At 43.1% G+C, this 12,172-nt stretch overlaps 1 protein-coding gene across 1 annotated transcript in view; it reads right to left on the bottom strand.

Annotated features, from left to right (window-relative positions):
- The window catches only part of LOC121287245 (double-strand-break repair protein rad21 homolog), an 82,061-nt gene that overhangs the window by 53,962 nt on the left and 15,927 nt on the right, over positions 1-12,172 (bottom strand). The window contains exon 4 of the mRNA XM_041204944.1: positions 4,831-4,931. Within this exon, the coding sequence (XP_041060878.1) occupies positions 4,831-4,931 (101 nt within the window). The remainder of the gene's footprint in view (positions 1-4,830; positions 4,932-12,172) is intronic.

Here is a 12,172-nt window from a genome sequence, read left to right as displayed (position 1 = left end):
ACAACAAGTACTTACAAAATTGTGTTTTGTTAAAAAACAAAAGGACACAAACAATATGGTGAAGTCATAGCAATTCTGAGAACACAGACATTTTCTGCACTTTAAAAGCCCAAGTGAGCTACGAGTAGGATTAGCAGTGAAGATGAGTGTTCATTACAGTACTGTGTGCAGTTTTGGTCTCCTTACCCAAGAAAGGACACACTTGTCCTAGAGGGAGAGCAACGAAGATCCACCGACTGGTTCCTGGGATGACGAGATTGTCCTATGAGGAGAAACTGAGGAGACGAGCAGAAGCATTTTCCAGTCGGCAAGCAGGGGCGGGGCCCACTCACCGATGCGTAAATGACATTGGGCGGGTGTCCCGATGTCACCGCGTGTCATTTAGATTTTCAGTTCGGTGGGTGCACAGCCGACTCAGCTGCGTGCCCGCCAAACTGTCAAAAGGCCTATTAAGGCCTGTTAAAAACGAATTAAAACGGTTAAATGAGCTGCCTGTCCAACCTTAAGGTTGGCGGGCAGGCAAAGAGCCCAAGCGGCCTTCACATTTTTCATGGGCGTGATAAGGTTTCATGAAGTGTTTTAAAATTCAATAAAAATTATTTTAAAAATTCATTGACATGTCCCAGCTCATGTGACACTGTCACCCACTGGTGGGAAGCACTATGTGGGGGGATTCCCTAAAAGGGAGATCGCTTTCACTTTGAAAAATATTAAAAACAGAAAAAAAACTTCCCTAACATGTACCCCTCATGTGACAATGTCACATGAGTTGGGGCATGTTCATAATTTACACAATAACGTTATTAAAATTTTAAAAACCCTGCATGAAACCTCATCCCGTCACTGGATGAGGTTTCATGTTTTCTCTATTTGCCGCCGGGGCTCCTGGGTTGGACGGGCAGGTCCTTTAATTGTTTAAATTATCCTGTCAATGGCCTCAATTGGACATTGACAGGTCGGCGGACGCACAGTTGATTTTGCTGCGCCCCCCGCCTTCTTGAAAATTTAAATTGAGCGGGATGATGTCGGGGGTTCCACCCGACGTCAACCCGCGTCATTTTATCCGTCGGCGAGCGGGCCCCGCCATCTGCTTGCCGACAGCAAAATTCTGCCCATAGGGTTGTGAATTTTTGGAATCTCTACCCCAGAGAGCTGTGGGTGCTCAGTTGTTAAGCATATTCAAGACAGAGGTCAATAGGTTTTTCAGTAATAAGGGAATTAAGCAATACGGGAAGGCAGAGTTGAAATAGTTCATCCACAATCTTGTTGAATGGAGCAATAGGGTTAAAGGGCCAAATGGCTACTTCAGCTGCTATTTTTTGCGACAAAATACCTACCTGCTATAAGATGAACAAGAATTGCCCAACTAAACTCGCTTTTGAAGTTTATTAATAGAAATTTAATTACCTTCCCAGTTGGCTCTCAAGTCAGAGAGTTGTGGGTTCAAGTCCCACTCCACAAACTTGAGCATGTAATCTAGGCTGACACTTTGATGCAGTACTGAGGGAGTGCTGCACTATCAGGGGCACTATCTTTCTTTAGGACATTAAACTGAGATAGTGTGGTCTCCTCAGTGTCCTGGCCAATGAGGAAATGATGAGGCATATAATGAGGAAAAACAAAAAGGATTATCTCCTTTAGGATGTTTTAATGTCTGTAATTTATTGTTGCCTTTTACTGTAGACTCTGATAGAATACGAATGTGGTTTTCAAAAGGAGAACGCAAATAGTATCACTAAGTTACTTGCAGGAAAGAGGGAGAGAGGGGCCACTGGGATGGTTCTGTGGTATTTTGGTACTGCCTTTTGAAGAAACAATACTGGCCACTGGGCAGCTCCATAATGGGGTAGATAAATTTAAGGAAATAAATACTTGCATTAGCCAGCTTTCTTGTCACACAATCAAATCACCAGAATTAAACCCTTCTTGAATTTAGTGATTGTTATTATGTGTGCAAACAGAATAAGTAAAGGTATAAAGACAGTTCTGCAGATCCTCTCCAGTGTGCCTTAAGGTCGGCAAGAAAAGACCTAGGCCTGAATTTTCCCGTCAGCAATTTGGGGGCGGGGCCCGCTCGCCAACGAGAAAATGACACGGGATGACATCGGGAAGAACCCCCGATGTCATCCCGGTCCCTTTAAATGTTTAGGAAGGTGGGCAGACAACGAAATCAGCTGTCCACCCGCCGACCTGTTAATGGCCAATTAAGGCCATTGACAGGCTAACTAAGATAATTAAAGACCTGCCCATCCAATCTTAAGGCTGGTGGGCAGGCCAGGAGCCCCAGCGGGCTTCTGATAAAGCAAGAAACCTCATCCACTGGCGGGATGAAGTTTTACGTCCGTTTTTAAAAAATCTAATAAAATTTATGTCATTTTTATTAACATGTCCCATCTCTGACATTGTCACATGAGAGGGACATGTTAATAATTTTTTAATTTTTCTATTTTTTGACTTTTCTTACCTGTCATGAATTTTCTTGAGACAGGACTTTGCCTCAGGGAGCAGTGTGCTCTTTCGTGTGCATGCGCAAAAGAGCGCACTTTGACAAATGGGGAATCCCTCCACCCCCTGCACAGGAACAGGCCACTGGGCGGGCCTTAATTGGCTGGCCTACTCAAAATGGCAGCGGGCCCTGTTGCGGTGGCGGGGGTTGGCTGTCCTCCCACCGCTGAGCCGGTGGGGCCCGCGGCCATCCGAGGACAAAATTCTGCCCCTAGTGAAGTGACACTTAACGAAACATTTTCTCCTGCAACAAAGCAGGGTGCTGAGCCATGTTGCCAACTTTTTGTTACAGCTATGCTAGAAAAATGTGCCCTAGATTGGGCTCCCATAAAAATTTTTGTTCGATCAATTTGACATATTAAAGACATTTTAGCAAACAAACAGTAGTGTCTACATCCCATCTTTGATTTGCTTGAGAAGTAGAATGAGCAAGCTGTATTTATGAATGGGATCTCAAAACAGCCACGTTAACAGGCTGATCTATTCAAGTAACGATTCTGAAGTTCGCTAATTCTTCTGGTTGAAACTACTCCTATCATGGGAAGAGGCTCTGTTTAAGAAGTTTTAGCTCAAGGAACTGGAAGATTCACAGAAGAGCTAAATTCAGTCCCTTGAGAAAAACAACTAGGTTTTCATATCATTGCCAGAGTAGTATTGGCCACAGCAGATTGCCTGCAATTTATAGAACCTGCCTAATTATCATTCCACTAAAATTAATAAAGTTAAAAATCAGGCAGATTCTACAGCTGGTTGATGATTCACTCCGCCATATTACCAAGATATGAAGATGAAAACCCACCCCATGGTGAAGGGAGATGAGTTCGCTTAGATTTTTTAATTCATTCCACAAAATGGGCTACACAGGTTATGCCACATAAGAACACATTCAGAAAATATAGAAAGCTACAATATGAACTTGGATTTCATGTTGAAGTACAGGCTCCAACACCGACACTAATCAATCCCATAAGGCTTTGATGGGTACCAACTCCAGGGGCTGAATTTTATGGGAGGGTATATTGCTCCCCCCAGTAGAAAAGTCAGTTGCTTAAGGTTGCCTCGCAGCGATAATATGCTGGGGGTGGCCTTAACGAGGTGAGAATAGAGCTTCGCCCCTCAGGCGTAGGAAATCCCTCCCTTGTGAGCTGCCAGCCAATCTGATCGGCTGGCAACTGAGTAGTCCCAGCAGTGCCAGAACTCAGTAGTGGGCGCTGCTGGGACTACAAGGAGTCCCAACAAGAAGATCATGGCGACCGGACTCAAAGGTGAGTCCCAGGGCTTTTGGACAGGGAGGATTGTGGACCGTAGGGGAGGGGGCTTTGGAGGCCAGGGAGGAAACACAAAGGCGAGGTATCATTTTGGGTGTCTGCCCCCAGTGAACAAAGGGCAGCCACCAAAGGAGGTAACCCCTCCTTCCCACTGTTTCACCTCAGATGGTGAAAAAGCAGGATAGCCGCTGCCAACCATATTATGGCGGCGGAGGCAGTATTCGGCCTGTAATTGCCCATTAATTGGCCAGTTAAGGGCCTCAGTAGGCCTAAGGACAGGCAGGCTGCCTGATGCCTTACCTGCCCACAATATTATGGGGGGCAGCTCAGGGGTGGGTGGAGAGGTGCTGCTTTAGCCACTAGTCCTATTTTATGTGACCCCCTGAATCAAGCATGCCTGACGGGGCCTGTAAAATCCCCCTCCAAAGGTCGAGTGAGTGAGCAGAAAGACCTCATCCACAATGACAGTTGATATGTATTTACAGAGCAGTGTCAACTCCAGTATCTGGAGCACAACCATATCATTTAGCAAATTTCTTGGTTGCCATTACCACTGCCAGTTGAACAGCACCCTAAAGGGAATGGGGTTCCTTTTACCTCAAAGCAGAGATTTCCTTCAGGCAGAATTACCAATGAGAGACTCTAAACTGGAAAATCCAAATCAGGAGAAAGAAGTAAACCATTTATTTCTCCCCTCTTCTTTAACCAAATATTTTTGCTAAATTTCAACGCTTTTGCTCTCCCTCCCACCCCAATGGCTTAACATGTATTTCTTTATGTGTTTCACTCTCCCTCCTCACCATATCATCCCCTCCTTCTGCAATGTAAAATGCCTTGAGATGTTTTCGACCAAAGAAGCACACATACGTTGTCATTGCTGCTGTTGCATGATTTACAACCATCCCAGTCTAATGTCTGCCTCTAACGGTTAGAAATATTTGCTTATTCTAAGGGTTGTCATGTACTCACTACATACTGTATGGAGAAATTTCTAGATATAATTGCAGATCTTGAGTTAGTTAGGCAGTAACTTTAAAGAGTTATCATCTCTCCTTACCAAATCCATTATCGTGAAGAATACTGCACATATCTTCTCTAAGGGTGATCGCCTCAGCCGTGCTCTGGTTTAGCGTAAAGTGCTCAGCAACATCAATTGCACTAGAGGTGAAGTCAAATTTAGTTTAGTAGCCGCCACATTCTTATACTGTAAAACAGTTACATTTAATTCTCCAGAAACTGCATGTAGTTCTGCAACATAAGTTATTCACACAAAACAATAACATACCTACATTTATCTCATTTTATGTCCTAATACAGGCAATTATATTGTTGTTGAATTAGCCAAAGTTAACCTTAGTTTTACGTATGTAAATTTCTCAAATCTTTTTATATTCAGTAAAACTGCAGATAGAATCATGATAAGAAACAAATTGCTGAGAACTATCAAATGCATAAATATGGAATGAAAATTTCAGCCTGGGGCTGTGGATTTGATTTTGTGTTTCTCCAAATTTCAACCAGTTTACTGAAGGGAAATATCAACATGTCAGAAGTAAACAAACACTTCCCTTTAGCAATGTTAGAGATCTTTTTTGCTTTATAGCTCTGGGGTTCACAGATAAGTGCTGAACTCTCAACCTGCAATGTGCTAAAATACCCAGGGCTGGACCACTTTTTAATGCAGACCCAGTAAAGTACACTGACTTTGTCATCTTTGGAATCTTGTGCACCGCTTGCTACTTTTTCAACAGCACTACTTAAAATCAGAGCACTCTAATTAAAACAAGGGGCTGGATTATACACTGAGAGCAGGCTTCCCGCATCCCAACGTAAATGTCGGTGGTGAGCCCGCCTTCACATAGCTGCTGCACCTCACTTTATTTTTTCAGGCAACAGCCCTTTAATGTGAGGCGAGACTTAATTCATCTCCAGGATCTGCACATCGGCGGTGCTTGCAGGGGCGGTGGCCACCTCTGGTGCTGTAAGTAGGCCAAAGAGGTAGATGGAAATGATGGCATTAGCGGTAACGTCACTGGGCTAAAAATCCAGATGCCCAGGCCAACACCCTTGAGACATGGGTTCAAATCTGACCACAGCAGCTAGTGGAATTAAATTCAATTTTTTAAAAATCTGGAACTGAAAGCTAGTCTCAGTAATAGTGACCATGAAACGATCATCAATTGTTGTAAAAATCCATTTAGTTCACTAATGTCCTTCAGGGAAGAAAATCTGTCGTCTTTACCTGTCTGGCCAACATGTGACTGCCTCTTAACCGCTCTCTAAAATGGCTACTAAGTCATTCAGTTCAAGGACAATTAGGGATGAGCAACAAATGCTGGCCTTGTCAGCAAAACCCACATCACATCAAAAAATAAAGGAAAAAATGCAGCGATAAGCCCGGACATTCAGGTACTTCAGAATCTCTTACTTCGGCATTGCTCATGAAGCTGAGGGAGGAGAATGCTACATTTAGAAAGCACAATCTTTGTGAATTATGTCACTTAAAGTGCATTTGTGAATGCTATGTTAAGTCATGCAACTTCGGTGATTGAGGATTTTTAACTAGAGTTTAGCACCAATCCTATTTGAATTGTTTGCCGGTCAGCATGAATGGAACTGGGAAGCATAGACAGAAAAGCAGGTGTCACCACTCTCATGTAGAGCTTGAACCTGAATCAGATACAATTGTGATGTGTGCAATCCTTAATTGCTACTCTCATACTGACAAGCATGTTTAAAACGTTATAGAAAAGGCATTGCGGTTCTGACAAAAAATTTTACATTTGGACATTTCAGGATACATGTTAGAAGGAGAAGAGGCAAGGTCTGGATTTTAGCCTAGAGGCGACTACTTTGCAAGGCTGAGGAATGGGGGAAATGGGACGCAGAAGAATGGGTTTCCTGAGTGTCCTGCAGTTTTTAACTGCAGGGCTCTTTTAAAGGTTTTCTGCCGAGTTCCTGCCCATAGGCAGTCTGATGGACAGGGTGGAGGCTTTTCAGGTGGGAGGCCTGCTTAATAAGGCCAAAACCTACGAGATCAGATGGGTGTATTAGAGGAATGAGACAGACATTGTTAGGCAGAGGTCCAATAGTGATTGGCCATGGGGCGGTGGGAAGAACAGGCAGATCACAGACAGCAGGATTGGGAAGAGGCAGTTTGGGTTAATGGGTAGCTTGTTGGGCCTACAGGAATCACTCCTTGCTAACAAGGAATTTTCCTGAAGGCTGGGAACCCGACAAAAATGAGTTAAAAAAGGTTGTCTTAAAATGAAGGCAGGCAGCTTCATTGTAATATTTAAATAATTAGCCAATTTCCAGTGAGCAGATTGGTCAATCATCCCTTGTTCCACCTCTGTTAGAATCAACAGTGGGTGTGTTTGAGGCATCTTGGATTCCTGGTTCTGACTGTTTGCATTTTAACCTCTGACCTGATCCCAACCAACCGTTTTTGGGATTCAGGCAAAAGTCATTCAAAGATTTAAGTGAAGTAATGGTAAAATGGATGATTTATGCATATGGGTGCTAGTAAAAAATATAAAATGCTCAAATGAAATGGCTGACAAACCTGGCCATTTTGTCACTTTAAGAACTTCATTCAATGAGCAAACAAGTCCTTTCAGTGCCAGTTAGCCACACCAGGAGCTGTTCTGCAAAATAATCTCAAAAGGGTGAAAGTGGTTTTCCTCAGGGTTCGGTGTTGGGACCCTTGCTGTTTGTGTTATGTGTTAACAATTTGGACGTGAACGTGGGGGACACGATTGGGAAATTTTCAGATGACACAAAGATTGGCCAAGTAGTGGATAGTGTATAGGATAGCCATAATCTGCAAAACGATATAGATGGGTTGGTGGAGTGGGCGGTAAAGTGGCAGATGGATTTTAACATAGAGAAGTGTGAGGTCATACATTTAGGGAGGTCAAACAGTTACAGGGATTACAAAATAAATGGGAATATACTAAGAGGGGTAGATGAAGTGAGAGATCTTGGCGTACAAGTACACAGGTCCCTGAAGGCAGCAGTTCAAGTTGACAAGGTTGTAAAGAAGGCATATGGAATGCTCTCCTTCATTGGCAAAGGTATAGAATATAAAAGTAAGGATATAATGTTGAAATTGTATAAAACACTGGAGAGGCCACAACTGGAGTATTGTGTGCAGTTCTGGTCACTACATTACAGGAAGGACGTAATAGCTCTGGAGAGAGTGCACAGGAGGTTTACAAGAATGTTACCAGGGTTAGAAAAGAGTAGCTATGAGGAGAGATTGGATAGGTTGAGGTTATTTTCCTTAGAACAAAGAAGGCTGAGAGGTGACTTGATTGAGGTGTACAAAATTATGAGGGGAATAGATAGAGTGGCCAGGATAAAATTGTTTCCCTTGATGGAGAATTCTAGAACCAGGGGACATAGATTCAAGATAAGTGGCAGAAGGTGTAGGGGAGACATGAGGAAGAACTTTTTTACGCAGAGGGTAGTGGGTGTCTGGAACTCGCTGCCCAAGTTGGTGGTAGAGGCAGAAACTTTAAACTCTTTCAAAAAGTACCTGGATCTGCACCTAAAGTGCTGTAAGCAAGGCTATGGGCCGGGTGCAGGAAGGTGGGGTTAGAAAGCGCACCTAGGTGTCCTTGGGCTGGCATGGACAAGATGGGCCGAATGGCCTCCTTCTGTGCTGTAACTTTTCTATGGTTCTATGGGTGATTCCAAAGACATGAGTGGCAAAATATGATTGAGAATAAAATAAAAAGAGGTAGGGGTTATTTATACATTGCAATCAATGCAGCATCAGAGAAGACCAAAAGATCCCTTCACCCACCATACACATATTCATTTTTCAAAATACAAATGTTAAAAACCTAATTTAAATAGCAAACCTTAAATTACATAGGATATGCTCCATAGAAATAGGCTATTTAACTCAACCAGCCCATGCAAGTGCTAATGCTCTGCTCAAGCCTTTTTTGCATAAATTCATGGGATGTGGGCGGGCGTGTCCTGAAAATATAATAACTCTTATAATATTATTCTGATTTATTGTAAAAGTAGGTTAATAGTGGGGTTTGGATAGTTTGCCTGTGTGTGTGGGGAATTTAATTGAATTGGAGACAGCTGGTCTGGAGGCTTTGACTCATCAAAAGAAGATAGGTTTGAAATGCTAAATACATAAGCATGGCTGCAGTTTTAGAATGTGAGGTGAGGAGAATTTGCATTTTTAGATAAATCAAGGTAGTTCAAATTTCAAAGAGATGGTAGGATGTTACATCTAGCCAGAGAAACTCGGACAAGCAGTCTGTTTATTTTTCCCAAGGGTTACTGACAATATTAGCACCACGAATAGATCTATATTATGAGGAAAGTAAAGTTCCAAAGACACATGGGAACAATGGAATTTGCATTAAAAGGGAGAAGAGGCTATTTGTCAGGGAAGGCATTGTAATATCTACCAGAAATGTGAAAACCCCCCAGTATTTGTGCATTAAGCTGCTGTCTACAGAAACCCAAACTAAGAAAAGCCATTTTGAATTCTACTGTCCAGGGTATTGTATTAACTGGCTGGAACCTATTTAAAATGTTTTTTTTTGTTTCCTGTTGCCTTAACAGGGGTGTAACTGGACAGATTAATTAGGGGTTTTAGGAGTTATTATAGTAGCAATTTATAGGCCTATGTATATGCTTGGAATCTTTTCTTTTTTAATAAATGTTTAATATAGTTTTCTAAAAAATCTCTCAGGTCTTGGTGGACTTGTTACTACTGAATTCAGGGCATGCATCTCGAAATAACTACAAATTGCAATATCATGTGACCGCATGATCAAGTTTCCCTCGTGGATTTGATCCGCCTGGCACAAACCATCTGCTGCATCGTAACTAACCGGGGACTCTTTGTGGGATGTTTGAAATTCCTTGATTGGTTTGGAGTTAGTGAATCTTAAGGTTATGAGTACTAGAAGGACTTTGAATTCAGGAGTTGGTGTGAGGGTCTTTTTTTCAAGTGTTAAGTCTGCAAAAATGGCTGTTTCCATGGCTAAAACATTTTTTGGAAGTAGAAGCTATAACTCTGGTTACAAAAGTATCTAAGGGTAAGTTAACAGAGTTGGTGGATAAGTTGCAGTTGATGTTACCTGTAGGGATAAAGAAAGCAGACATAGGGCAAAATTTCACCCCCCCCCCGCCCCCATCACCACGAGAGTGCGGGAGCGAGCGGCCCTCCGATCGGTGCCATGCCACCATTTTTCATGGGCGGGCCAATTAAGGCATGTGCACAAGGGAGCGCTCTGATCTTCCTGAGACTATGTGCTGCCTCAGGGTTCCCAAAGGGAAAATATTAATCTTTGGAAAATTTCATTAACCATCCATGTCCCCTCATGTGACAATGTCACATGATTTGGGACATGGACATAACTTTTAAGTAAAAGTTAATTTTAATTTTTAAATTCAGTCATGAAACCTCATCCTGTCCGTGGATGAGGTTTTATGCTTTTTCAGGTGGCCACCAGCGCTCCCGACCTGCCCACCAACCTTAAGGTTGGACGGGTAGGTCCACTAATTGCTTTCATTGCTATCTGAATAGCCTCAATAGGCCATTGACAGGTTGGCAGGCACACAGCTGACTCGTCTGTGCACCCGCAGACCTGAAAATGCAAATAACGCGGGATGACAATGGGAGTTCCGCCCGACGTCATGCCGCGTCACTTTACACATCGGCAAGCGGGCCCCACCCCCCACACACCAACAGGAAAATTCTTGCCATAGTTGAAGTGATAGCACAGCATTTAAAGTTGAAAGTAATACCTGACACTAATGAATCACAGCTGGAGGTAATGAGGCGTGATTTAGAAATGAGGAGGCTTGAATTTGAACAAACAAAGGAACCGAAAAAACTTGAATTAATCACAGAGTTATACAGCACAGAAGCAGACCCTTCAGCCCATCATGTCCATGCCAGCCATCAAGCACCTATCTATTCTAATCCCATTTTCCAGCACTTGGTCCATAGCCCTGTAATCTTTGGTGTTTCAAGCGCTTATCTAAATACTTCTTAAATGTTGTGAGGGTTCCTGCCTCTATCACCCCCTCAGGCAGTGTGTTCCAGATTCCAACCACTCTCTGGGTGAAAATATTTTTCCTCAAGTCCCCTCTAAATCTCCTGCCCCTTACCTTAAATCTATGCCCCCTGGTTACTGACACCTCCACTAAGAGGAAAAGTTTCTTCCTATCAATCGTATCTATGCCCCTCATAATCTTGTATACCTCTATCAGGTCCTCCCTCAGCCTTTTCTGCTCTGTGGAAAACAACTTTAGCCTATCCAGTCTCTCTTCATTCATGTGCCATTTCAATTTTCAGGTTGGCGGGGACGCAGCCGAATCAGCTGTGCACCCGCCAACCTGTCAACGGCCTATTGAGGCCACTGACAAAGTCATTAAACTCGTTAATGGATCTGCCCATCCAACCTTAGGGTTGGCCAGTAGGCTGGGAGCCCTGGTGGGCTTCAGACAAGGCATGAAACCTCATCCACGGGCGGGATGAGATCTCATAAGGGTTTTAAAAAATTTAATAAATGTATGATTTAAAGTGATGAACATGTCCCAACTCATGTGACAGTGTCACATGAGGGGATATGTCAAGGAAAATTTTGTTATCGCACCTTTACCATTTTTAAATTTGGCACCGATCTCCCTGAGGCAGCACTTAGCCTCAGGGAGATGAGTGTGCTCTTTCGTGTGCATGTGCGAAACAGTGCACTCCTGGCTGAGGGAATCCTCCCCCAGTCCCCACAGGGAGCGCACAGTGCTTCCTGGTGGACATCACACTGGCGTAAAATGGCGGTGCGCCCCCAATTGGGGGTGCCACTCCTGCACTTCTGCCAGGGAGAAAATTCTTTCCCTGGATCCCACTGGCTCTTACCGACTTGACCATGAATTGGAGGCAAAAGAAAAAGAGAGATTATTTCACTAAGAAATGGAAATGCGAAAACTTGATCTCCAGAGGGAAAAATCAGCAATAGAGGAATGAGAGAAGGAAAGGGACAGAAAGTACTGACTTAAAAAGCACAAGATTTATGCTTCACTGACAGAAGAAATGTCAGTGGATTACGATATGGTAAAAAATGATATTTTGAGTGTATAGGAGTTGGTTCCTAAGGCATACAGGCAAAAATTTAGGAATATGAGAAAACAGCATGGGCAAACATACTGAGTTTGAGAGAGTAAAACTAAGTAATTTTGAACAGTGGATACGGGTGTTAAAAATAGAGACAATATATGCAGCTCTTACAGAAGTAATTCCTTTGGAAGAATTTAAAGATTCAATTCCTTAGGTAGTGAGAACTCATGTGGAGGAAGAGGGTTAAAACCGTAAGACAAGCAGCAGAAATAGCTGATGATTATAGCCAGAATTTTGCCCT

Source organism: Carcharodon carcharias, chromosome 14 (genome assembly GCF_017639515.1).
Source record: "Carcharodon carcharias isolate sCarCar2 chromosome 14, sCarCar2.pri, whole genome shotgun sequence".
NCBI lineage: Eukaryota > Metazoa > Chordata > Chondrichthyes > Lamniformes > Lamnidae > Carcharodon > Carcharodon carcharias.
The sequence above is the reverse complement of the archived record's forward strand: the minus strand, read 5'-3'. Positions and strand labels throughout refer to the sequence as shown.